Genomic DNA, 27,864 nt, shown 5'->3' with positions numbered 1-27,864 from the left:
AATGTATTTAACATGGTGCAACAGTCAATGCCATAAGAAATCACTGTATAAGTACGCAGAGTTACATATAATCTACACATATCAATATGACTTTACAAATTTCATATTACATGTTGATACACACAAAATGGACTTGGGAGGAAGCACTTGTTGCCAGCCCCTCTGGGGGCAGTTTCTTACCTACTTGTAAGGTAGGGTGAGACAACACTGGCTTTGAGAGTGACCATATGTATTGCGATCTTATTGCGTTTTCCTGTGACTCAGAGTGGATAATAATCTCCACCAGCCATGTGACAAAATGGCATGGAGCTTGCTCAGTATACAACCATCCCTTGTGGGACGGAGGTTTGGCAGGTGTGAGGTCCCTGGTGGGGTCCTCAGCGTGGCCACAAGGTTCTTGGAGCAGGCCTGGCTCTCGGAGGGGCCAGGCCAGGGGGCAGAGCCCACAGCCCAGAGTGCAGTGGCATGCTCCATCAGGACCAGACACCTTCTGGATTTGGAGAGGCTGGCACTAATTCTGGAAGGTGCTATACCTGCTCCAAGGGAAGCCTTGCAGGAAGAGTCTGGAGCCCCAGCAGGAGTGACCAGGGAGGTTGGCTCCCAGCTGTGCTCCCTGCCTGGGGCTGGGGTGGCACCACATCTCGCCTGGGAAGATGAAGTGGGCTGCAGACCAAAAGCCCTCCTCAGGGCACACAGAAAGCTGAAAGGTAATGTAAGCAGTCCTACAACTGCTGTAATAGACACTGTGGGTGGAAGAGCTTCCTAACAGCTCCAGACTCTCTGTGGGAGGGTTAATACCATATTTACCTTTCCCTCTCCAGCCCCCCTCCCCTTGTCAAGCCTGTGCTGCTGCGTTCAAGTCGAAGGAATGAAACAACCACAAACCAGGCCTACTGTCCTAAAAATAGTGGCATTAACAGGGCACTAATCTACATTATGGCTCTCAACGATTGCTATCAGGGGTGGAGCTGGACAAGGTAAACTACAGTTGGAAATGCAGCAGCGTCTGCAGACCAGGCAGGGCAGGGTGAGCAAAGGGTATTTTGCTATATCGGTGTACATCACTGCTCCTGAAAGAAAGTCCTCAGCACTTCTCAGGGGCTTCATTTGTGGCTGTGCGAGCAGTCAGTGACATTTGTGCCATGAATACCTTACTTTTGCCCAATGGAAGAAAATTACACCCTGGAAGATATCCTCACTGGCAAAACCCCAGAAAAACTGGAAAGCAGAAGTGAGAGAACTGAAAAAAAAAGGAAGTTGAGGGTAAAGCAAGAGGAGAACACTAACATAGAAGGAGAAGGAATGACAGAAAAAGAGGAAAAAAAGATGTGGAAAATAAAATTTTTAAAAAAGCACCTCATTCGGGGTTTGCAGGAGGTGACTCAGCGCCTGCAGATCTGAATTCTCCTTCTGACTTGACTCTGGCTGGCTGTGTGCCTTGTGCCTTGCTCTATCTGAGGTTCTTACCTTGCAAAGCATCCAGGAGGGCAAATGTACTGGCAAAGCACAAGCATTTAAAATCCTCCAGCAGCCACAACAATCAAATGCTGTGACTGAAAAGTGAAAAAAAAGAATGAGGGGAAGATGGGAGGAGAGGCAGGGAATCAAGGAGCAGAGGAAGGGTGAGGTGTGAAAGAGAGGAATAGGGAATGAAAGACATATGAGACCAGGTGGAGGGGGAGGAGATCTTGGAAATGAGGTTAGGTATTGGTCAGAGTCTCTAAGTCCTCTTGCAATGGCAGGGGGAAGAGCTGAAACTCGTCCTGCTGACCTGCTGTAGAGACTGACACTCTCAGGCTCCTCACCGGTGTCACCTCTGCAATCCCTGTCCCAGAGCAGAGGAGCCCAGTAACCACCAAGGCCTGTCACAGAGAGGTTTCTAGGCAGGAGGAACGCCTGATGTAGAAATGCCGCCTGTCCTGCCCTTCTGGCCTGTGCACAATCAGGACAGGGAAGAATCTGGCGTCGTGGTAGGTTGGGGGGTTCTCGTTGACAGCCAGCTGGCTGGAGTAGGAGCAGCACTGCTCATCCTGGCAGCCCCGGTCTGCAATACTGCTGCTGTGGCTCCTCCAGAGGCCTGTCCTGTGGGAGCCATGGATGCGGCAGAGCGAGAAGCGGCTGGTGTTGAGGGAGAGGCGAGAGTTGCCGCTGCAGCTGTGGAAAGCATGGCGTGAGAAGATGGAGGAGGTGCTGGAGGCACGGTTGCAGCGTTCGCAGCCGTGGGCCGTTTGGCCGTACCGACACACCGTGTAGCTGTTGTAGGCCGGGGAGTTGGCCAGGTCCATGAGCATGGCCTCCGAGTAGCTGGGGATCAGCTGCCGGTTGGTGCAGATGTGCCACTCCAGCTCGGTGCTGTCCTGCGTGGTGTCCCGGGGCATGCGGTACCGGTACAAGGGCTCCTCCGCCGTCGTGGGTGCCGTGTACTCCAGGCCCAGCAGCTTCTCCACGTGGTAATGCACATAAGCAGTCCGATACTCTATGAGTACCCTGAGCGGCCACGAGATCATCAGGACAGCTGCCACCCAGAAAGCATAATGGGACACGTACCACGGGAGGTGATCCGGGTCTCCGTAGGCCATCATAAGCTCTTTAAAATCCACGTTTTTGAGCTGCATGCCTTCCCTCACTTCCATGTAGTCATCTAGCCCCTCGATCTCCGTGAAGAAATGAGCTCTCTGAGTCAGGTAAGAGTTCTCAGACTCAATGTTGGCAAAGCTGAAGCACTTGGTGAACCTCAGCTTGGTGGCTGTATAGCTCTCCAAGCCCAGGAGCTCCTTGGAGATGTCCTTGTATCCACAGTGAGAGTAGTCAAACTCAGCTTCAGCCACGTGTGTGTTGACCCTCTCATGGTAGACCTGTGTGGTGGTGTAGGCATCACCGTTGCGGTAGCGGGTCACCTGCCGGGTTCGCCGTACGAAGTGGTAGCTGATGGCCTTCCACCAGATGCATGGAGTGGCTTGCTGCATGCGGTTGATGCACTCGTACACGCTGTCCACGTCTGCCTTGTACTGCAGCTCCCTCTTGACGTGGCAGTGCCAGCACTCCACCAGGTACACCACATACAGCATGGAGAGGAAGGCCAGCGGGATATAAACGTAGCCATCTGAGCATGGGCTGTCATGGTAGATCATAGACTTGCCCTTGAAGGAGCTATCGAAGCTGAGTTTGGTGACTCTGGCCAGCTGACACCAGGCCACTGCACCCAGGCAGCCATACATGAGGATGGAGAGCAGGAGGCATTTCCAGTGGGACTCTCGGCACATGCAAGCGCTCAGGGACTGTTTCACGGGGCGTTGCTTCAATCACACCGCCGTGCAAGGGGAGAGAAAGACAAAGAGAGAGCGAGGAACCCGTCAGTCATGCTACTTTGCACAACACACACAGTGGCTGCTGCCATCAAGGCTGTGTCTGGCTTTTCTCTTGACTGCCTGAGAACTGGGACACCACCCTACTTAATATAAATGTCAATATAAACAGAAACACCCTGCCAGGGACAGAAGCCTCTGGACAGAGCTCTTTCCTTGCTTCCTTGTGGCTCTGGGGAGGGAAGCTGTTTGTGCAGCAGTGACTCGCTGGGCCCTCACCCTGGTCAGATAGGCACCTCCGCAGGGAGCAAGATAGGTCCCCCCATCTCCTTCTCCCTGCCCGCTGCCAGTATCATTTACACGCCCTGCCATCTTCAGAGGCCGCGAGTGCTGAGCAGGTGAACAGCCAAAAATGTGGGGCTGTGGAATTGCCCCTTTGTGAGTGCCCCGTGCATTAAGTTCCCACATGCTGCTGTTGGGGAGGCTAAGGAGCAGCACTTGTCGCAGAGCTACGGCCCCACAGGTTGTGCCAGCACAGGAGGACCAGCACTTCACGCAGCTAAAGCTGCTGCCTGACTCAGAGCTGACTCACATCCAGCCCTGAAACCTACCAAATGATCGACACCATTTTCTTGGAGATGAGCCATCAGGAAAATGACTAGATTCAAGCACATTTAGTTGAAAAAATTGTCAAGATTACAGCACGATGCAGCATTGCTTCAGGCTGGTTACACCAGCTCTGACCTAAAATACTTGAAAGCTTCAGTGTTGAAGCTAAGGGTGTATGCGTGAATATTTAAAACAGCACACTCCCCTCTTTCTTTCAAGTCCCAAAAGTCGGGTGGGGAGCAGAGCTGGGTTCACACTCCTGTACTCCCACTTCATCTCCTGAGAGGGCACGATTGCAGTCCTTATTCCAGCCCTGGTGCAGTGAATCAGCTGCATTGTCATGCAATGTTCAGCTATAAGGAAAAATGCCAAATGGAGCCAAGCAGCCAGCGGAAAAAGAGTTGTGTCCCTGAAAAGAGCAGTGGCAGCATGAGTTACACCACTGGCTGGCAGCTGTCTGTCTGTAGAGAGTGCATGAAGAAAGATCCCCACTGCCCTAGTAGGTAATGAGGAGGGCTGTTTGCATCCCTTTTGTTACTGCCATCCTCTGCCTCTCTCCTAACCAAGGAAATGACAGTGAGAAAGCAGATACACACTGATACTCATGCATCATCATGCCCTCTGCCGAGCCTGATTTCATGCAAAAATAGAAGCACGCTGTTACTCTTTCTCCCAAGGGCCCATCTCTAATGCATCAAACTACTCTGTAGATGCCAACAGATGCTAGGTTCAGGAAATGAACCTTTCTTTCTCCACAGATAAATTTCTCCCCCAGTAAAGCTTATCTTGGACCTACAGCAGTTAGGATTCAGTAAGTGATCTTGAACCAGCAAGGAATTTAAGAAGCAGCATCTTGTAACTCAGGAAATAATAGCATGGCGCCACTGAAAAGAGGAGTTTGCTGTCTTCTCAATAAGATGGAAGCATTTGGCATCTAACTTTGCAGAGCTATAGGGTCAGATTAATACTGCTTAGCTTTTTTTTTTTTTTTTCCCCTGAGAGAGAGAACCACCTCTAAGTAACCACAGAGGATTTTATGACTTGCTGTGAACGCTGCAAAACTAGATTTCATGATGTTTGGTTTTGATTTCATAGCTTTTAATCTGACACCGTGTAAGTGCAGAGTAATTTTATTGATTTTAAGTGGTTATACCAATACACGCTTGGACTTAGGACAGAACCTGGCCCCTGATCCTTACTGATGCATCCAGAAGGAATCTGTAAAAAAATTTATATTTTTGTCCCAAAACTTTTGTACATGTGTCAGAATAAAGTATAATTATCCTGGGCTGTATTTTGGCTTCTGTATTCTCTTTACAGCAGCTAAAACAAATGTAGAGAAGCTAAGTGGGTTATAAAGTACAGGGCACATAACTTCTGTAGGTAGGGCAGTGAAAAAAAACTCAGTATAGGTAAGAATAAGGCTGTTTTTCTTAGCCTTTTGCAGGAAACTTAGAAGAAAACCACCAGGTGGCTTCAGGCAGTCCCTACATCAGCTAAAAAGTAACTAGAGAAGTTTTGGGAGTGAATGCCCTCTGTGAAGTCTAGGTGCACTCATGGAGAGCATCTCTTGAAACTCTTGCCAAATACCCACTGCTCAGTCTCAGTGTGGTTACTGCCCCAATGTAGGCTTCTGCCCCAGCTGTACCCTGGACCCCAGGTCAGAGCTCCAGCCTCTCCTGACTCATGGGAAACCCACTGGAAATTACTGACTTTTACTCTTTGTCTCTTCTTGACATGAAACTAGAGTTTTTAACTTCTATAGTAATGCAAAAAATATAAACTGCAATGAAGAACTGCAAAACTCCATCCTTTTTTATTTTTTCCTCCCCTGAAGGTTTTCTGAGGTGAAGAAAACTTTAAACACTAACATCTCTCCACTACTGAGACTGCAGAAGGAACAGCAGGACAATATCTCAGCACATGAATTTTTGTTTTCATTCAGGCTTCTGCAGGTACTTCTCATTTAAAATCGCTTAGGGTTCACACAGTGAACAGTGCCAGTGGACCCACCAAAAAATGTCCAGCAGTCAGTTTTAATGTAAGGTGAGTGCTTAAGGTGTCCACACAGCTTCAGGAACCCCATTTTTTTCTGTGACTTGTTGGAAACACTGTCAGCCTGGCCCTGGGCACAGCCAGGCGACAAGGCTGTCCCATGCCAGTTAGGGCACTATTAGCCAAAGGCACTGCAATCCCACTTTACCTCACTTGCTTTGACTAACAGCTTCTCTGTGGTCCAACCTACAACCCACAGGCTGGCTTCTGCCCAAGAGATGGTTCAACCAGCCCTGCTGCTTAGGGCTATCAGAGACCATATCAGAGTGGGCAAATACCTCCTAATGTGCTTATCTCCATGAAATGCCATCTCCCCTTTGGGGGATGAGATAGCTCTGGTTCCACCAGTCCTAGAGCAGCACCCAGCTGGGCTGGCAGTAGCTCAGAGGTTTGCCGGTCCAAGATGACATTTCTGTATGCATCCTCTGGAGGCACTTCAAAAATGATCTTCAGCCCACTGCACTGAAAGGGCTGGATCAGCCCAATACAGATTTTCTTCACTGTTCTCAGAGCAGCCTGCAAAAAAAGGCAGCTTCTCTCCTCTTTGCACTAGTGAAGACATGAAACCATAGAGCCCACTGCCACATCTGATTCACACACCTACCAGTCCAGTTTCAGCAGGGTCTTCATGTTCAAAACCCGCTGGTAAAAAACACAAGTTCTTTCCGCTGGCTTTTCTGACCCACTGTGTCACTCCTGCTGTTGTTCCTAAGCAAAGCCCAGTCTCTGCAGGTCTTCAATTATAAAAGGATCCCTCTTCCAGGGTCTACTCCCACAGCTGTCCTGCCTGTTTCAAGTTCTGACCGTGTTCATCTGGCCTATAACCCCCCATTTCTCCTTCTCTTTGCTGAACTAATTATCTAACACAATTAGACTATTAGAAACACTATTAGAATGTTTGTAAGAAAGACATGAAATAGAACATAACTACAATAAAGGTATCAGACATTCAAAAATATAACAAGGAAATATATCTTTTCATCTCTCTCTGCCTAACAAATTCATTAATATGTTAATCCAGTGGCTCCCAGACTTTATTAATTAACATACCACCTTCTTACAAGAATTGTGTTTGTGGTACTGTGTGGAATTTTCTCCTTTCCGTGCATAGTGTTTCAGACAGAAACAGGGCAGGCTTGTATTTCTGGATGAGTACAATAAATGCTTAAGGAAAGTAATAATTTCCATGATAACTTGGGATAGCCAGTGAACAGAGTTGCATCCTTTGAGGAATGCTGTGCATCTGTGTTGTTTTGATGTGGAATAAAAGCATAACCCCTGGAAAATCTTAACAGAGAAACATAATTGAAGAAAGCAACGACATAAAGCCTGACAGAAAGCCAAACAGAGACTAGAATAGATGGAGGCTCAGTTGCCAGGCGCTTTGTCTGCAAGCTAGGACTAAAGGGCTTGGTCCTCTAACCCAAACCAAGAGAGATCTCCTCCCTCTCCTGCTTGTGGAGGACTTTGATTTGGGCTTTGTTTCCAGCATTGACCTGAAAAACATCCTGACAGATTAAATGAGACACAGGTTCCCCAGAGAAGCTGTGGATGCCCCATCACTGGAAGTCTTCAAGGCCAGGTCGGACAGGCTTTGAGCAACCTGGTCTAGTGCAACATGTCCCTGCCCATGGAAGCGGGCTGGAATGACAGGAGCTTTGAAGGTCCCTTCCAACACAAACTGTTCTGTGATTCTACAACCACATATTGCAAAGCGGAATGTCAAATCAAATGTTTCACCCAAAAGGTCCCAACCTGCTCTGAGGACAGTACAAATTGTAAAAAATCTCCTGTTACGGATGGAATCCCATGCAGCAGCACAGCTGAGCTGTCAGTACCATTGTTTATGGATTTCAGATTGTGTTAAATACACATGTTACTAATAACATCTTGCTAGTCTCTGGCATGCTGCTGAACTGCTTTCAGAGGCCTCACTTCTCATTGCACCTGACGAGATTGGAAACTCCTGGTAACTCTCACCGAAACTATCCTTAATCACATGCCAAAATTCTCCTAACTCTTCCACACTTAAAAACAGTAACTAAAAAATATTTTCTAAATACTTTAGTAGATCTCAGCATGAATGAGGAAAATGCCATGAGTGAGAGGTGGCATGAGTAGGGAAGGCTATGGGTGTCTGTGTTGTGGACCTTGTGGAGAGTGACAAGGTTTAGGGATAGCCCGTCCTGAGCTGTCCCTGGCTCCAGGCAGTCAGCTCCACAGGGCAGCTCTGCATTTGATTTTTTTGGCTCATCATTTCCAGAAAGGTCAGAGAGAGCAGAGGACCTGTGTACCACTCTGTCAGCTCCATATGATTTGTTTGCTGTCTGGCGTTGTGGAGCACTCTGAGAAGCTAAAATGATAGATGCTATTTAATTTGTGGCCACAGTCACTGCAAAATAGCCTGGAAATCCCTAACTGCTGATGGAGAACTGGAATTTCAACTGACACCTGTAGGAGACAGGAGTTTCCAGGCTGGCAACATTTCAATTATTTCTCCTTTAAGAAACTCAGCTTGCAAATGATAGAACATCCAGTCAGTGGCTGAAAGGGCAATTGCCTTCAAAGGCACCCTCTGATGGCAGATGCCCAAGATCAAAAGCACGTTTGCAAGGGCTGAGGTGGAACCTTCTTTGCACAGGCACACCCACCCAGCTCCTCCTGGCTCAACAGCAGGCAGGTCAGGTTCTGGCTGCAGCAACCATAATTAAAACCATTCAAACGTGCTCTGTGTTGTAGGAGTGTGCAGATTTGGGCTGTTAATCTTGCCTAGAGTAAAGAGGTGGAGAGAGAGTCGAGGGGGTGTGCACAGCCTGGCACATCCTCTGCTTAACATCTGGAGCTGAGCGTGCTCTGGTGGCAGGAGCAAAGGCCTGGTGCTCAGGGTTTTAGCTCTCCAACCCATCCCCTGATTCCTCACAAGTGACCAGATTCAGCACACTGGTAGGTAAGTTGTAGCTGGTAACCACCCTAAGTGAGCATGAAAGTGACTGCACAGGGGGTGGCCAAGAATGAAAAAAAATTACTTTCCCTCAAACCCCGACTTTTCCTTAAAAGGCATATTCAAAATGTAAAGAACAACAACAACGACAACAACATTTCTGGATAAACAAATTGTGTTTATGACTCTAGGTCCCCTTTCTCTAGATGGGTAGATAGAACAAATTAATTCCTCAAGGCAGAAGACAAGGCAGTCTGGCTATCCCTGCTCTTCTAAAGGAGTTCCCCACTTAGTAGGAGGAGGAAGGGCCACACTCAGAGAAGCCCGGACTGATTCCACCAGCCCAGATTTTTGAATGCCTACCCTGAAACTCTCGTGCCTGTGTTTTGCCCATGCTGGCTTGCTGCTTTTGCTGGCCTCTGGATACAAGTGTGCCCAATATCAGGACTCACCCACAAGCCATTCACTAGTGGCAGGGATTCCTACCAGAGGATAAACAACCAGATAATTCTTCAGCCCTTACAGGTAGTCACAGAAACTTCTCCTACTAACTTTGCATGGTTATGCTAGGCCAGGAAGGTTCATCTTATATTACAACCCAATTTACATTTATACCCATTCTCCAAGTGATGAAGAAATTATTTTATATAACTGCCTTCTCACTCAGAAGAGACTTCTCCATTCTAATTATGACATCTGTCAGCCTTCTTTTTGACAATTTAAAGGAGCCAAAATCTTCAACTCCTTCACTTCACTGCTCTAGCTCTTTCTGGTGCTCTGCTCTCTCTTCAGCACCTTGAGATCCTTCTTAAGTCTGTACCTTACAAGTAAGTAAAGGACTTCAGCACTTATTTCACTGGCATCATACCAAAAAATAAAATCACCTTCCATTCCCACTCATTCCCACTTTTTACCATCTTCAAGGATTGCATTAAGAGATTTCTGCCCAGCAACATCCCAGGAATTCATGTTCAACCTCTCACTCACTTGGCTCCCAGGTATTTTTTGAGTCACTCTTTCTGAGGACAGCTAAAATGTTGGCTGCACTCTCCACCCTGAAATGTGTAACTTCAGATTTGGCTTTGGACTGAGTAACTAAATTATCAAATGAAGGAGATCCCTAAGGAGAATTGTGCTCATCTCATCATTATAGACCTGCCTGCTACTGTTTGTGCCAACTGTAAATGTTACCAGCAGTGATTTTATGCTTAATTCCAGTGAACAGTGTCAAATCTGGTAATTATTCCTGCAGAACTTTGCCAGTCTAATAGCTAAATACCCCATTAAATTATACAAGACAACTGTTTTCACAAAGCTAAGTGCCAATCACAAAAACAAGGCTGTAAGCATTCTGTGGACACTGAGGTGTTCCTCACATTTCCAGGGTTCACTGACAGGAATAATTCCATGAGTAGTTCTGCATGCAATAAGAGAAAACCTCCCAAAGCTTCAGCAGAGCACATTATCAACTAGCTTGCTATGTATGACCTTCATCAGCAGCTGTATTTTACTCCAGAAGTAGCTGTGTAGCAGTGTGGGCTTGAAGCATCTCTCGTTCCAGCTGCCTCAGTAGTGCTCATGGCATGCGAGTGGTTACGGTGACACTGAAAAAACTCTTGTTTTGTTCCCTGCTGACTTTGACCAGCACAATAAATTTTAACTGAAAGTTGCCAAACTGATACTAATATAAGGAGAAGAAATAGCCTGTGATATCTAAAGGAAATATGCCAAATTATGGAATCACATTTTTTAAACATCTGATCTATAATTTTGCCTTATCCTTGCTATTTCTCCATATGTGTCTATCGACAAAATGACTTTTGCCCCTTCTGACAGGCTTTATTCTTCAGTCTCCTTGAAAACTCCAGCATGAGCTGTATAAGCAGAAAATATGCTGCCACAGCATGAATTTATCCTGTTTGTTTTGTGGACAGTTTGGGGCCCAAGCTTGACTGTGCCTGGTTCACAGATAGGTACCTGTGTTCCCCGATTTCAAAAGCATTAAAGTTCTCTTTTGGGGAAATCATGTCAAAAGCATTTCCTGTCCTTTTAAATCCCATGTGCGTTTGTCCTTGGTGGCTGACCTCAAGAGCTGCAAATTTGCTGAAGGAAAATGCTATCATGTCTAAAATGAAAGAACGAGAGAAAAGAGAGAGTAGCAAAGATGTGACCTGAATGGAATTAGAGAAATGCAAGGGAAACATGGAAGGTGGGAAGAAGTGAAAGAGGGAAAAGGACAGCCAGGACATGCTCCAAATGCCAGTAGCACTGAGGCAGGGGGAGGGTGCTGGCAGGTGAGGATAGAGGCCAGTCAGCCTGGGCATGGGGCAGGAAAAAATCAGTCCCAGAGAAAGGACCTGGGTGAAGATCAATGGAAGCAGCACTGAGCCTGACAGCACCAAAGCACCCTATGAGCCAGCAGTTACCCTGGCCCATCCATGGCCTGGAAAGCAGATACTCCCAAATGGCTGCCTTCTCACTGCTGGGAACTTCTCCAAAAACCAGATCTATGCCACTCTCTCCTCCCCACAGCCTGGGGGGTAGGATAAGGCTGCGCTAAATTCGACCAGAGATTCCCACGGAGGTGAGAGCGTGCTGCAGGGCCAATGCTGCAGCTGTGTCTCAGCAGGATGTGGCATCACAGCATGCTCCTGCTCTCTGCCAAAACCTGGCTTTGGGGCTACAGGGTGTCTTTACTGCCTTCTAAAACAAAACAACCCCATATCTTGCAATTACTTGTGTAAGCAACTTGAGTTAATATTGCATTTTTTCCCCTCTCATTTAGCAAGAATAATCTTCCTGTCTATGGGAAATAAATTAATGGGGGAAACACTGACAGAGGACTGCAAAAAAAAGAGAGAAAATCAGATAAGAAAGAAGAAGAAATGGTGGATAAATTAACACCAGTCATAACTGAATTTGCCTCTGTGGATTTATGCTTGTGATTAATATATCCCAATGAGATACTTGAGAGGGAAAGAGTAATCAATAACCACAAGTCATACACTTCGGCAGGTGGTGACCAGAGTCTGGATGAAAGCAGAATTTTGTCTCTAACTTTGACAGCCTCCTCAGTCTTGGTCAAGACAGGGCAGGGGAGAATGCTTCACCTCCTGATGGCAGGATATAACACTGAAAGGATCACTGAGTCCTTGCTAGGCAAGCCCTAGGCTGTGCTATTAATCAGAACTGAGGAGAGCCCTTACATCAGGACCAGCCTCTGATGCTGAGAAGGGCTTCACCACTTCTGCAGTGGACAGGGGTGATGCAAGAACAAGGAGATTTCTATCCACTGTCCCCAAGCAGCCACTACAGATGTGTGTGCAGCTATCATCTTCCAGCTCCTTAAGGTGATCCTGGTGAAAGACCAGCCTAAGAAGTCTGGGCTGACCAGGCAGATGACAATTGCAGAAGTGCAACCTCTCACTGCTTTTCAGGCCTAAATGAACTCTCAGGTCAGATGCTCATTAGCACAGTGAGAAGGAGCCTGATGGGCTGTGTTAACCCAGACATTGATGTAATGGTGGGCAGAAGTGCTCCTCCACCATGTGACCCAATCTGGGCACCGCATGGGGTATCAGTAATAAGGCCTGGTAAGGAGAAAGGGAGATATTACAACAGTCATCTCATCAATCCCCTCCTGGGGAGCCTGAAACAAAACGCCTCCTGCCATCCGTCTTGAACGGCAAGAAGCCCATTACTCCTAGCTCCTGCTGAGCCAGTAGCAAGGAAAGGGAAATACAAGGGATAGAAGGCAACAAAAAAAAGCCATTTTGCATCAAAGAGAATCTCCCTCCAGTCCTTGAACACACAGCAGATCGGTTGCTGCACATCTATTTGCTCATCTGCCACAAAACTCCTGTGAGAATAAAAACTTCCTGCAGGCGGGGGCCATGATGTCAATGCACAGCAGAAATGCTGTTACTAGGTTTGAAAATAAGAACCCGCATCATGCGCTCCACGTGTTTGTAGCGTCACTGGCTCAGGCGTTGGCAACTGCCCTCCTGTGGTGAGCAGGGATTGCCTGGTTTCTCAGGGCTTAAATCCCTGTGGAGACATAATCTCCTCCTTCCATCAAGGGAGCTGTCAGGGGAAACACCTCAGGGTAGGTAGGTGCACAAAATGGCAGCGTTAAGTCTGCCAGCGTTAAATAGGCAGCAGAACCTATTGCAGGACAAGTCAGAACTATGAAAAAACACAAATCTCGCTGATCCACCTGAAATTCAGATGCTAGGAAGCTCCTGAAATACCACAAAAAGACAGTCTGTTATTTCACACCAATCATTGTCATGAATTCAAGCCAGCGTCCGGAGAGGAGGAAAACAGAGGTCAGGACAGAAAGAACCTACAGTACTCTAAAATGTCAGATTCAGGATTAGCTTCTGCAGGATACTTCTGAATTCTTGAAGCAGAAATAAAGGAAATCCCAGAAATAAATGCTGTTTGGATCCCTGCCAACATATATGCTGCTCATTGCAGCAGGATGTGAAAGCAACTCGGTACAATACAAGGGTGCATATGTGAGTGCCATGAAGAATTTGGCCCTAAACATATCCACGAGCGATGCTTCCTCATGCTGCTCCAAGGAAAACTGTGCAGTTGTATCTTCAATGCCAAGGAAACCTAGCAACAAAATGGTCATGATTTACAAAATAGAAATTAGGGCTATTTTTGTGGCAGCTTTTTACAAGATCACCAAAACGCTGCACTAACAAAATTACAGCTTTTCCCCCCAAATTGCTGATGCTGCTGCCACTGGTTTTCAACTCCATACCAATACAAAGAGCATATTTGGAGGCAGAGGATTTTTCCCACTAATGCTAATGCTGCGTATGAGCTCATCAGGAAAGGAAGCTGGGATTCAAGCTGCCTCAGAACAAGAGAGTAACTCCAAGAACAGTTCTTTTTTCTACACTTTAAGCACCCATCATACTTAGCTCATATTACCTACTCCCCTGTCTTGAATATTGGTGGTTTCTAGTAGACACAGAGTAAATTTTACAGGTATAACCAAGTGGCTTACCTCAACACTTACCAATTAACTGAAAAAAGCATCACATAACCACAGAAAAGCTCCTGGGGTGCAGTTCACAGCCACTGTTGGTTTAGTAAGGCCAAGTGAATGACATGAGCCATAGCTGGCTGTGCCACTTGGCATTTTGCAGCCTGCCTCATGTCTAGGCAGCCACTTGCCCCCCCACCACAGCCAGCCACGCTTCAGAGAGGTACCCAGGCAGGTGTCCTTGCCCCTGTTCCCACACTGCAGGGACATACTAAAGAAAGGGCTGATGGCAGCATCCATCCATCTGTTTGTCCTGTGGCTGCGGAGTGGAGCAATCCTCAGCAGGGTGCTCCAGCCTGTGAAAGCCAGACACAAAAGTACCCCAGCCCCCAGGGATCAGCCAGGTGCAGCTGGTGCACTGGTGTCCACTCAGTGGCTTTGCTGAGATAAAGGGAAAATTGACACCAGCCAAGGGAGAAGAGAAGGGATAGTGGGACCAGCTCCCATTCCTTCAGTCCTTGAGGGATGGGGAAAGTAGAGGGGATAACGAGAGAGTAGCTATCTGCCAGCCTCTGTGCTTGACAGAGTCTCCTCTGGGTTCAATAGGAATCCTGTAATGCTTGCTTCACTCCCACCTTTACACAGGAGATGCAGCTCCCCAGGGGTGAGAGAGGAGCAAGCAGGGAGAGGAGGCTGGCTGTGTTGCAGCTGGTGTGTTCTCCTGTGCTGTGCACACCACCAGCCTGCAGCAGGGCATCTCAGTGCCATAGACCAGTGGTGCACAGAAGCTTGTTCCTTCCCACTCCCAGGTTCCTAGGGTGTCTGGTGCTCCCCTCATCCTTGAGGAGCATGTCCTGTGACTTAGCGTTCTCACCACTGCCACAGGACTTGTGTCCTGCCCAACCTTCGCTCAGCCTCAACATGGGGAAGTGAGGGACTGATCTGAAGCCAAACCAGACAACAAAAGCTACGGAACAGCTTCCCTAGGGGAAAAAGCAGAGAGCCAGTAAAGACATCCATGTGAGGAGGAAGCCAGAGAGGTGTTAGTTCCACACCAGTCCTCAGTTTGCAGCTTAGCCATTGAATGCCTCTGTTTAAAGACTTCAAAAATGAGAAAAATAGTTCATTATTATGAATCCCTTTTAATCTTTGCTAATCAGTCTAAAGGAATGCCTTGAGATTTAAATGAAGGATACAGAAACAGCTCTCAATTCCTCAGGAGAAATATGATCCAGGACTGATTCAAGTGCCAGTGAAGTCTGGGGAAGTCTTTCAAAGGGGACCTGTGAATGAAGGTTTGCCCAGAACCATGGCATTTTATTTTTATTTTCACTTATTTGTAATGCCATCCTTTTATCTAGCTAAACCAGAACAACAAGGCTCTGTGATTTGAGCCTTTCCATGTGTGACTTCCCAGCTGGAGCCCTTCAGCCACACCTCAGCAAAGGCAGTGCCAGCCCCACCGTGCTGGGCTGCTGCAGCTCAGGCTGCAGCCATGCCAGGTCCTTCAAGCTGCTGAGCTGAGCATCCCTCACAATAACACCCAGCCACTACCCAGGCTTCAGCTGCTCTGTCAGATTTGGGGAAGCTCTACACCTTGCTGAACACAGCCGTGACCTCAGCGCTGTCAGGTGCTCTGGTTAAAATAAGGGAATATCCCAGCAGCTAATGCTTCCCTGGGAGAAACAAGTTTTCATTATAAATAGAATTTCTTCCTCCCTCTTGCTTCTCTGTGACACATTCTGCAGCAATATGTGACAGCACAGCAGGTGAAAATTTCACTGAAAATTCATTTAAAAACCTAATGGTTAAAAGGGATCCTGAGAGCCAGGACACCTAGCTTTTATTTCTTGCCTTGACTTTGACCCATGGCATGCTGTCAGCACACCTTCTTACACCTCCTGGAGACACTGAAAAATAGCACTTATAAAATGATTTCACATGAGCATTGCAGCAGCACACTTCAGGAAGGTACATCATCTGCATGCGCGATGCTGCTCCTTGCCACTCTGAGTACCAGCTGGTGGGAAGCAGAGGATTTAGCTCCTTGCCCTGGCCTGCTGACAGGCAGTCCCCTCCAGAGAACCATGGAACACCTCAGGCCTGAAGACAGACTGCCATCCCCACCCTTTCAGCATCTGCCCTCAGTACACTCCTCTTCTACCAGGTACTGGCACTTCTGCCTGGCCACCTCACTTCTAGGAAGTCAAGAGGGAGTTTTCCTTTTATTTTTGGTGTTTAGAGGGACCCTAATGCTGGCAGGACTCCAGTGGCAGATGCTACCACCCCAGCCTCCATGGCACTCTGTGCTCCCTCTGTCCATTGCAGGGTGGGGAGATGGCACGGCCTGCTCCTGTGGACAATTCTCGGGGCAGCTCCTAAGGGCAATCAATCACACGAGTATGAAGAAGGCCTCCATCCATAAATCCATCACCACAAATCACTTCTCTCTCAAAGCCATGACCTGCAGAAGTCTCTGACTGATCCCACTCTCTTCCCTGGTAAGGTCACGTTATTCGGACTCCTCATTTTCCAGCCGCCTCAATTACCTACCCTAGGTTTCCTTGCCAGGAGCGTGACCCTTCATGACCTGCTCTTTGCCCTTTGCTGTCAGCTCCTATCTTGCCAGGCCCTGCTCTCACCTGCTGGTGTCTGTTTCCAGCCTGTCTTCCCTGAGGCCCAGAACTACCAATCTTTCCCAAACAAGGCCTCTGGTGGCTGAATGCTGAACTGGGATGTGCAACACCTCAGCCGTGCAGGAACGGCGCTGTGTGCAAGTTGGGATTCTCTGTGCATTATTCACCTGACGTAAAACAACAGAGGCCAAAAGTTTACACATTTCAGGGGGTGTGAGCCCCCTCATCCTCTCCCAGTGGCATGCGTGGCACCTTGAGAGAGGCTGCCAGCTGCATCAGACACTGCTTCACAACCCTCACTCCACACTGGGAAGGCTGCCAGCCTCCTGTGCCACGCACAGCCAGGCTCTTCCATCCTTTCCACTCGTCATCTGTCCCCCTGTTCCAGGCACTTTTCTTCCTTGCTTTTACTGCAGGGGAGATGTGCTGTGGGCAGAGCAGCCAGTGCTCAGGGAGGAGCTGGTGCCTGTCAAAGGCAGCCTCAACCCTGCCCCACCGTGTGGTGCTGCTGGCAGAGACCAGAGCTCCACTGTGGCAGCATCCTCACTGTAAGTCATGGCTGGCTCCCCTGCAGAGTGCTGCGGAAATGAAGCTGCCCCATTAGAGTTTTGGGGAGTTAACACAGCTGGTACAGCAACTGTGACCTCGAAAAATTTCACCATGTGCTATTTTTAACTTTACAGGTCTTAAGCTCTGAGGGGCGCAATGAATGATTGGACTCTGAAAGTGAACTACATTTTCCATTATTAGAACTTAAAAACTAATTAACTACTTAACCATACTTTATCCAAAAAGTAGAACTTGTGAAAACAGACACAGCCGTATGTGCTGTGCCACAACAGTGTCACTGTAACAACTGAAGGGCCTTACAGTGCTGGTGATAGCTCAGCAGCCGCTACTTTTGGTGTCAGTTCATGACAATGTATTAGGACGCATGGAGAAACAAGCCCTACTGACTGTGGATTAGTTAGGGATACTTTACTCTTTTTACTCTCTGTTTCCACAAAGTCCCTGGTCACTGGCAGTGATCTGAGCTATTTTCTTCCAAGGTGTAGAAACAGATGGAAGGAAGTAAAGTGCTGCATTCCCAGGGAGAAGATACCTCCCACCTCACTCTTGCAATGGCTCGCACTGATTGCAAAGCATCCTTGGTATCCGAGCCTTGCTTCTTGGGGGAGATCATCCTCTGGGGTCTCTGAAGTGAGAAATGGGGAACAGGGAGAGTATTTGGGACTTCCAAAAAGTGTGCAGAACCATTGCTTTTCCACCAAGTATCAGGCGACTGTCTGTCTACCTGAAAGAACAGCATTACAAACCAAGTCTGAAGGGGACCTACCACCAAGTCACCTAGTCTGTCCCTTTCCCATGAAGAAACATCTACACATTTAACAGCCATTTGCCTAAATTTTTCTTGTAACTCTCCAGTAGCAGAACTCCACGAGCTCCACAGTTGCTACACTGAGAAAATTCCCTTACTGGAGGGATTGGAAAAGTAAGCCTGAAGGAACAATTCACTTCATTCTCTGCCACAGTGGCAAGGAGCAGAAGACTCTGCCTGTAGTGACCTACACAACTGGAGAGTACGCTGCCCTTCAGAGCTCAGACACATTCGTTTGGCATTTCCTACCCATTTTATTAAAACTCTTGACAGCTTCTCATGTGAAGTGCAGGGAAGACAGCCCACTGCAGAGCACCAAGAAGAGACATGTGATCAGAAGATAAAGTGGGACAACAAGAAGAACAAAAGCAGAAAAAAGATGCAATGGCTCAGCATGGATTTTCTTATGACAGAATCTGCAATGCAAATACTGCCTGAAAATGCAGGATCATGAAAAATACTGCCACTCTTGATGGACTTTTTCCCTTGTCTCTATGAGGGAAATAATTTGGAACAAGGAATGAGGAGCACTCTTTGGTTTATATCTGCTGAATAGACCAAGGACAGGAGGGGAATAAAGGGTCCTGTCCTATTTGACCTTCATTCAAGAGAGGGAATATCATGCACTTTGCCTTAAAAAGATAACTGTTTGGTCAGTCATACTCACTTGAGATGGTGATAGCCTTCTACCAGGCTAACCAGCACCTATCGTTCAGGGAATTAGCTGAGCAGGTTTTTGCATGAAGTTTGGGAGAGCCAAGGAGAAGGAAAAGAGTTTTCCTAGGAATCATGTCTCACTTATTTCCTACCCTTCTCTGGGCAGTGTCTGTTGTGTGAGTGCCCTGGGCAGCTTTTGAAAGGGGAGGTTTACAAGGAAATAGCCCCTCTCTGGAGATTGATACCCAATGGTGTCTCAGCAGCTTTTGCTTAACCTCTCATCCACCTGGGTACAACTCAGCCCATAGATGGGGACAATTTAAAGCTAATTGGTCTGTTAGTAAGGGCTTTATGACTGGTGCTTTCAATGCCATAAAACAAGCCTTGACAAATAAATGTTGGGGGGAAAATATAAGATCTGGATAACTAAATGGAGTCAATGCTCTGAGCAGAGGGTGTCTCTTCGGGGGCACACTGAAGAGGCAAGGTCCCAGTTACCCTTTTGACCCGACAGCTTGTAAAGCTGTAGCCTGCAAACAAACACTATGTATGGTTTCTTAACTTATAAGACCCCTTTGGCATTCTTGTGACCACAAGTAGCACTTTACAAATTAGCTCCTGTTGTGTTCTGCAGTGGCAACACAAGACATATGAGGCAGTTTTAAGTGGCCCCCCTTTTCTGTAAAATTTCCATTGGAAAGCCAATGACCATGAGTTTCAGGAACATTGACCCATGAGGTATTCCCTTTTATTTAAACAGCTTAACTGATTACATTATGTCATAACCAATTAAAATTTTTAAATATGGAAGAGAAGATAAAAACAGGCATGGACAACTGCTGCTTGACTTTGCCAGTACAGACAAGACAAATACATATTTCAAAATGTCAAGTGGCTGCTGCTTTCAGCTTTCTTCAGTGATTACTTGGCTTTGGAAACAAAAAATGATATTTCTACTCACCAGCTTTGTTTTCCTTTAAAAAACCCTCTTGATTTCCAACTAAGTTCTAAAGATTTTAATATTTAAGACCATTTCCCAATTGAGTTGTAAATTGCAGAAATTAAGACAAGTCACTATCAACTCTTTGGTGTAGGTATAGGCTGTCACAGTAACAGGAAAAGCAGACAGCCTACTGCTTAACCAGGGCAGTACCGAGCAGCAGGTTCTGCTATTTCAGAGAGGAAAGCAAGGGCAAGTATCTCCAGAGAATCAATCTTCAGCAATAACTGCTAAAAGATTGGTAAAAGGAATCCTTTTCATACTCTCCCCTGAAAGATCTTGATTCCTCTTCACAAGAGTTGGTGGAATGGTAGAATCCTACACTAATAACAAAAGCACATCTGTTCCACGTCATTCAACTCAAACAATTAATGTTTCATTAGAAAAAACCCAAACCAGAACACTGTCAGGTAATCTGAGGGCTTGCTCTGACATTCAGCAAAGTCAGCAGGAAACCTACATGGTCCTTGGCAGAAGAGGACAAGGGCTGAGGCAGGTAACAACTGCTGCTCTCCTTCGTGCTCTGCACCTTTGCTTGTCCTTTTTTCAACAACAAAAACTTAAGACTTCAGACACATTCTCTGTTACTAGCTCGGGGTTGTATTGATTTAATACCCAATAAAGGCAATTTTCAGTCATTGTTACCATTTAGGTCCATGCATTTGACCTAAGTAAAATCCATAAATGACAAAATTTAACAGAAGACCCCATGAAATGCCCATTTAATACCAATACAGGGCATTTACATCCAACTGCAGGCCCAGGTGCAAAAAGACTACTTACATGGCAAAGGAGAAGGCATGAGGAAAGACCAACACTGTAGGACTGCAGTGTTAGGATATCACAGGCATATGAGATATAGACTCAAATGTGCAAATGTTTGTGCTGGAACAGAAGAGAAACTGAGAACAGGATGAATGAAGCAAGATACAGAGAGTGCTTAGCAGAGAGATCAAGTATTTTCTTTCTACAAATAGCTTTGATGTTTTCATGGCGGACTTAATACATTGGAAAGCCTTCAGTAGCTCCTGGTCCTAGACCAAATAAATTTAAAAAATCCCTTCCAGCATTAAATATCTATTGATCATCTGCAGGGCTGTAATTACACTGGTGTGCTCTACTGCTGGAACACCAGCTGTATCCTGGATCCAGCCACAGCTCTTCACAGTGAACTGCGTCGCAGGTGTTTAAAAAGCAATCAAACAAGAGAAAACCCTAATTTTCACCCATGGATGACAGTTTTTTCAACCTGAGCTGCAAAGCCAATTTTCAATTATAGGTAGTTTAAACTGCTGTTTGGTTTTCAGCTAAGTATCTTGCAGCTTCACATAGGCTTTGTTGAGGTTACTGGATTTTGACTACGGGATTATGTGACTGTTGATGAGCCATGGGACCTGCTCACAAAAGCTTTAAGCAGACTAACTCCAAACAGCAATGTTCCAGGGCTGCTTTCACTTCTGTTTTCAATTTTGTCTTCTCTAAGCCTGTTTCAAGGCCGCTCTCTGCATTCCTAGGAGCATGTACATTCGTTTTTAACTCCATATTATGAAAAAAAGTTCACTCACTTCCATGGACTGCACATGGATTACATGACATAAATGGCAGACCTGTCAAAACTGTTGGAAGCGAAGGCTACATTAGGCATAGAAGAAAATCTAAGGTGTTTCTAAAACAGGACAGCTTGCCATCCCAACTGTGCAGGATAGCACACACACATTGTCACCTATTGTCACACAGCCCTGCAGTTCTGTCTGCCCAATACCTCGTGGCTCAGGATTCCGTGTCAACTCAGACACATCCATTATTGCCTCTTTATGATGTGCAAGGCCACAGTAAGTGCTTCACAGATGATCTGAAGAAACCTATTACGCTATATTTTCTCCACTGTTTTCTGTTGCAGCTTAGACAACAGGAGTGCCTAGGCCCCAAGGGAAAAGGAGAGGCACGACGTCCTCCTTTGCCCCCAACACCTGAAAGCTGCAGAGCCCCAGACTGCCAGCCCGTTCTCATGCCCCATGTGCCCCTCCGGCCACCTCCACCAGTGCCTCGCAGAGCTGCAGTCCCCCTGACCATTTCTCAAGTCCCAAGGAAGCGGCAGGCTGCTCTAGGCCAAACCCCAGTGGGGCTCATTTGGCCAAACTTCCACTGGCCAGGCCCCCTTTCGCCCCCGCGGCACCGTTCCGGTGCAGAGCCGCCGGCCCAGACGCCGCCGGAGCACGGCAGCCGGCGCAGGGCCGGGCTCCGGGGCCCGTCGGTGAATCCCCGCGAGCAGCGGCCGCCCCGCCGGTGCGGGGGGGTCCCGCCGGCGGCCCCGGCACTGCAGGGCGCGGCGGGGCAGCACCGCAGCGCACCGCGGCTGCAGGTACCCGGGCGGGCTCTAGCTGCGCTCCTCCGTTCTGCCCGCGTCGCAAACATCCCCAGCCGGGGCACCCTCCTCCCGCACCGCACCGCCCTGCACCCCGTCCCCGCGGCGGGGCTGTCTTTGCCCCTTCAGTGTCCCCCGGCCTGGGGCGGACGCCCCCGCCGCCGCTCACCTCCTCCCGCTCGGCGGCGGCGGCCCCCGGCGCGGGGGTGCTGCCCGGCCCGCTCTCGGCAGCCGCCTCGGCTTCCCCCTCCGAGGACATCCTTGGCCATCACCGGCAGCTGCGGCGGCGGCGGGGGCTGCGGGACCCCGAGACGGCGGAGCCCCCCGCGGACCGCGCCCCGCGCCGGGGCCGGGGCTGGGGCGAGCCGCCCCCCGCGCCCAGGGCCGCCCTGCCGGGTGCTCCCGACTCCCTCCACCATCCCAGGCAGGCGGGCAGGGAGGGAGGGAAGGAGGCGGCGGAGGGGAGGAGAGAAAGACGAGGCGGAGTGGGGGGGGTGCCCCGGCCGCTCCCGGCCCCCCCAGGTGGGCAGGCGACTGCCCGGCGGCTCCCGGCGAGCCTCTGCGGGCGTCTGCGAGATGCCGGGTGTGCCCCCTGCCCGGGCTACGACCTCGCAACCCCTACCCTTCCGGGGTGCCCTCTCTCGTCTTCTGCTCAGGGTGAACCTCTCTCCCCATCCCCGAGTGCTCCCCGCCCGCCCCGGGTGCACCCCGCGGCCGACCACCCCCCTCTCAGCGCAGCTTCACGGCTCCGCCGCCCGCAGCTCAGCCCCGGCCACTTCCCCCGCTTTTCCCCAGAGCCCGGACTTCGCCCGGGCTGGCGGCGGGACGCGGCCCGGCAGCAACAGCAGAAGGGGCAGGAGGAGGAGGAGGAGGAGGAGGAGGAGGAGGAGGAGGAGGAGGAGGAGGAGGAAGGAGGAAGGCTGCTCCGCGGAAGCGCTTCCTCACGGAGCAGCCCCCGACGATGCCCTACTCCCCTCCCTGGTCGCAGGAGCTGCGCACCGGGAACAGAGGGCAGCGCTGTCGGGACGGAGCTCTGGGGCTGCCCCGCATCCCGGCTCTGCTGCCCTCCTTCACCTCCTTATTCTCCGAGAAGTAGCTGGCAGTAGAAATGGAGGCACCCAGCTGCTGCTGTTCCTTCCTACCCTCCTTGCAGCCTGAGCCTCTCCTCTGATTTCATATACCTCTTGCACAGGCTTTCTCCCACAATTGCAGCCTCCTGCAAACTCCCTGCCCTGACAATATTTCTTCCTCCTGCTTGCATCCTGTGCTCAGCGCATTCAGTCATGATTGGCTCTCCTGCTGATCAGCACTGGTGTACTGCACCATCTTACCTTGGCATGTTTGCTTCATGTTTCATTACACTCTTGTGAGGCTCATCTAATTTGATCCATTTCTTTCTCTGTGCCTTAGAGCAGCATATATTTTAAACCCTTCATAAAAATCTTACAAACAGGCAAGTGAACACTCTTGAAGCATCAACCTTCACTTTAATATTCGTACTTCAACTCCTGTCACAACATGCTTCCTGCTTTTTCAGCTTGCTGCTCTGGAAAATGCCACTCCAGGTTCAAGGCACTCAGACTGCATAAGAGATTGTTTAGAAGGACTGTAAAACAGAAAATGGTGCTTAGTGCGTAAATGCATAAAGCAAAAGAACCCCAAACTTAGATTTTCTAAAAGTATTGGGTTCTGCTAAATCTGAATTTTAGGATATTCATTGCACTGGAGAGGTCTTGGCTGATGCATGTTGAGAAACCTACCCATTCTTGGGGGTCCAAGATGTCCATGACAGACAATTAACAAACTCCCTTTGCCTCACATATCTCTGACTCACACCACAGTGCAGTGACTGCCACTGTAGCTACAGATACATGTGCCTTGTCCTCCCCTGATGACATCTCCTCCTCACAGAAACGGCATTTGGCTGCATCCAATATATATGTCCAAAACAGTCTGACTTTTACTTCTCTCAGACCTGGAGAGGAGCTGAGATGCACAGTGGAAGGCACTACAGTGCAGGTTCATAAACCACATGAGAATACACATTTAAAATACTCAATTTCCTTTCTTTAGGTGGCACAATGGGAAATCTCTGGAGCATAAGACAGTCAGCAGATTGGCAGGGAGTGGGACACACCTAGGACACAGAAAGGAGCCAAAAAGAATGCATAAGGAGTGCCTGTGACATACCCACCACGATCTATAGAGCAATAAATATATTAAAAGTGTTCTTTATTGTCAGCTCATACCTGTTTGTCTAGGTGGTTTTAGTGACCCTTAAATATGCTGTGGAATGGGTGCTGGGGCATGATGTGTTGTGGTTAGAAGGGAAATGTGCCAAGCCAGAAAACTGTGCACTGAGAGACTGGGAATCAACTTTATATTTGTGCCGAATTTCTATTTGTAAGGACTGCTAAAAAGCCCTAATGAAAAGCAACATGAAGGGAGATAGAAAAAAATGGGCTTTAGTGTATCACAAGGCAGCTAAAAAAAGAAGCATCCCCATTCAGTAAGGAAAAAGGTTGACAGAAGATGAGGCCCCCATTTGTACAGACAGCAGGGTGAGGCTGTGCACCAGAAAGGTGTCAGCTTGGCAAGCCACATAGCCCAGGAGTAAGAGCATCATATTCAAAAGCTGAGTCAGACAAGGACAGAAAACAAAGACCTGGCAGAGCTCAGCCTGTCAGATTTGCCTGCCATCCCAGTCCAAATGGTTGCTTTTATTTATTAGATACATCTAATACCCACTGGATTCAGTGCTGCCTGAACAGCTTCATGAATTTATTTTCATTTCCACAGTCACTCTGTTTTTGATGTTGAATAAACTGTGATTTATTTCATCTAAACCAATCCTGACTTTTGTTTGGTTACAGCTGCCAGCAGTTCCAAGGACTGTCTAATTGGCCCTTCCACCTTTAAGAGACAAAGTTGTCTCTGAGGATATGTAGCCCCCAGCTGAATTTAGGCTTTCGATCTGGAAGGCACATGCATATACATCTTCCCACCTGCCTTACCCTCAGAATTCTGCTGAAACCTGAAGCCAAAACACAGGAAAAACGCCTAGAAATGAAAGAGATCTGGAGAAGGGAAAATGAAGGTTACTATCCCTGAGATGTAAGCTTTGGAAACGTCATCTCTCACCGGGTGCCTTTGTTTCCACCTTTGTAGCTCCAGATTCAAGGTATCAATCTCTGCTATCAAGGTTGCCCTCACAAACTGAAGGATCAGGGCAAAAAAAGGAAGCTTGAACTCCAGAGACTACTGCAAAATCTATGCAAAGAAGCTCATTTTTTAATTTCAGAAATGCAGGGGATCAGTGTCACTTCTATGAGATGCCTGAAGGGGCTATTTTTGTTCTTTAGAAGCTTTATATTCTATTCTAACACAGATTAATTATGAATATTTATATATATACACCACCAAAAATGTGACAAGCAGTTTGTGGTCTGGCTTGCAAAATATGCATATCATATTGCAAAAATCAGCTCTCTCTTCTGGGCTTTGTGCCTGGTCACTCAATCTTTCTAAACAGCCAGCAAGGAACAGAGACAACATGCATGTGTAGCTTTGCTGCCTCTATTCAGAGCAAGAAGAAACTGGTGCAGTCAGGAACTGCAGTTTGTGTCAGTTTAAGATCAGCACCCTGTCATTCAGAGCATGCCACTGTAAAAATGTTGATAATCCTTTCTCTGAGCTCAGCAGGGCCATTGCACTGATTTAGCAGGCAGAATTTTGCTCTGCTGTTTAGTAAGAGATGTCATTTGGGTTAAATTTGCAAAGATCTGGTGCCATTTTTAAGATATACCTGGAAGCCTGGTGTCTGTCTTTAAGATGAGACACCTATGAAGATCCTGAGCATTTCTGGCCATCAAAACTTGTGGAATACTTTACTGAAAGAGAAAAATTAAGCCTTCTGTTCTGGGGAGACTCCTACCCAGAAAATTGCAGTATGAGGGCTTCAAATTTTGTCTCTGCTGCTTCTAAAACCAGCATAAATTAATATATGCTGTTAAGGAACTGCCACATACTGCCCCAAAACTGACAGTAATGTAAAGACTATTTCCAATACAGATGGTTTGTTAGTTCACTTATGCAAATAGGCATGTTGGAAGAGAGGAGCTATTGCTAAATATAAAGTAAGTCTTACCATTCTATGACTTGTATGTCCTGCCAAAGAACCATGCAGACTATCTTTAAGGACTAAATACAGTGATCTCAGGAGGCTTTCAATTAAAAAAAAAAAAAAAATAAAAAAAAAAGTATACCTAGTTAATAATATGCTCTGCCTTTATAAAATTACAAAATCAAACATCTATTGCAGTTACAAATGTCCTATCACTGTATTTATTTATGAGTCTGTGTATGTCATATCACTGTATCTGTTTATGAGTCTGTGTAATCCAAAACATGTCTATTATCTTTTGCTAAACGTGTAAAGAGAGAACACTATGTTGTTTCAATATTAACGCTTAGTGAAATATTTGTGAATCAAATTGTGGATATAGCAAAAGAGAATCTGTCTGGACCATTCACAAAAAGAGCTTTGATATCCTTTTAGTTAGTGAAAAGCTGAAGGGAGACATCAATAATTTATTAGCACTTGGATTACATCCTCCAGTGCTTGTAGTTTGCTGCCTTCTTGAAGGAAAAGAGGACAAAGGCAATACTGACTCTTAGGCTGTAAAGTCTTTGCATGCTCTGATCTGTTGGTGCTGACAAAGGATGCCATATATTGAGGGGCATTTTGACAGCGACTGTGATGATCCCAGCTCTGAGGATCACAGTGGGATGAGCCACCAGCCAGTTGTCATGTGATGCCTTTCCAATTACCAGCATGAAATAAGCCACCCTGGTACCACCCTGGCCCAGGGGTACCCCTGCTGTAAACAGCAGTCTTGGTGTTCTGACGGGCCTGAGTTTTAACAGCCTATCTCTACACTTTAGGCTTTTTGCTTCCCTCCTGTTCTCTCAGATGTCTGTGCCCTGTCTCCTGCCATCTCTTTCCAGGTGGCAGTGATGCCTATGCTCAATCTTTATATTTAGTAACATAACTGCCACATTGCACAGACATGCCAGAATTTGCACTGACATTCACTCTTTCTTTTCAGAATGAAATGTTCTCTCATCTATTTCTCTGGCTCGTGTCTTTCAAATTTGGCACCTGCCTCCTATTTCTCTCTTTCCCTTATCTTACTCCTTCTGAGGTGCTATTTCCAATACCTGAACAATCACTACCCCCCCCCACCCCAACTTGTTTCCCAGATTTTCAGCCTCTAAGTCCTGAGAAATCTTTCCTAGTTCTTTCCCTATCACTGTCACCAAGAGCTTCATCTTTCCTCACAGCATTGTCTTGAGTTGTTCCCAAGAAACACTTAGGAGTAAGCAAAGGCTATTCCTCTGCTATATTGAAGCAGAATCCAACATGTCTTTTCTTCTGCTTCATCAGCCTCCACTGATGGAACAGATACTCTCAATCCCAGATAGGACAGGAAGGGCCACGGGCAGCCTGAGGGATCTAGATGTGCCTCTGCCCTTCTCTGTACACAAGGGTGTTGTTTCCTGCAGGTATTGACATTTCCTGTTCCAGATGTGCTGAAAAGACCCGCACAAAACTGGACAGATGTTCTGAGAGCCAGGCAGCAGCAAAAAGTCATGTCTGTGATAATGCACCAGCATCCTCTGAGGCTAGTGCTTGCTTCTCATGTCATTCCAAGCCTGAGCCGATGCACCCTGCTTTTCAGTGGGACTTGGTAGCTCATCCTAATGCTAGCCAGGTTCTGTCCACAAAATATTTTGGAGAAAATGAGTACAAAACTCTTCTTACAAATACTGTAAAGACATCTCAATATTAATGGCGTGCTATAGACAGTCATGTGAAATTTGAGCCCCCAGATTTTTCCTCCATGGCACTGTGGG

At 47.5% G+C, this 27,864-nt stretch overlaps 1 protein-coding gene across 1 annotated transcript; it reads right to left on the bottom strand.

The window, feature by feature from the left end:
* Positions 1–21: 21 nt before the first annotated feature.
* On the bottom strand, positions 22–22,366 carry LOC131583917 (transmembrane protein 151B-like). Its single transcript, XM_058848518.1, has 2 exons — positions 22,118–22,366; positions 22–3,296 (listed from the first exon to the last, which is right to left on the bottom strand). The coding sequence occupies exons 1-2, from the start codon at positions 22,205–22,207 to the stop codon at positions 1,866–1,868; spliced, it is 1,521 nt and encodes a 506-aa protein (XP_058704501.1). The 5' UTR covers positions 22,208–22,366; the 3' UTR covers positions 22–1,865.
* Positions 22,367–27,864: the final 5,498 nt, after the last annotated feature.

Source organism: Poecile atricapillus, chromosome 1, assembly GCF_030490865.1.
Source record: "Poecile atricapillus isolate bPoeAtr1 chromosome 1, bPoeAtr1.hap1, whole genome shotgun sequence".
NCBI classification, from domain to species: Eukaryota; Metazoa; Chordata; class Aves; order Passeriformes; family Paridae; genus Poecile; species Poecile atricapillus.
The sequence above is the reverse complement of the archived record's forward strand: the minus strand, read 5'-3'. Positions and strand labels throughout refer to the sequence as shown.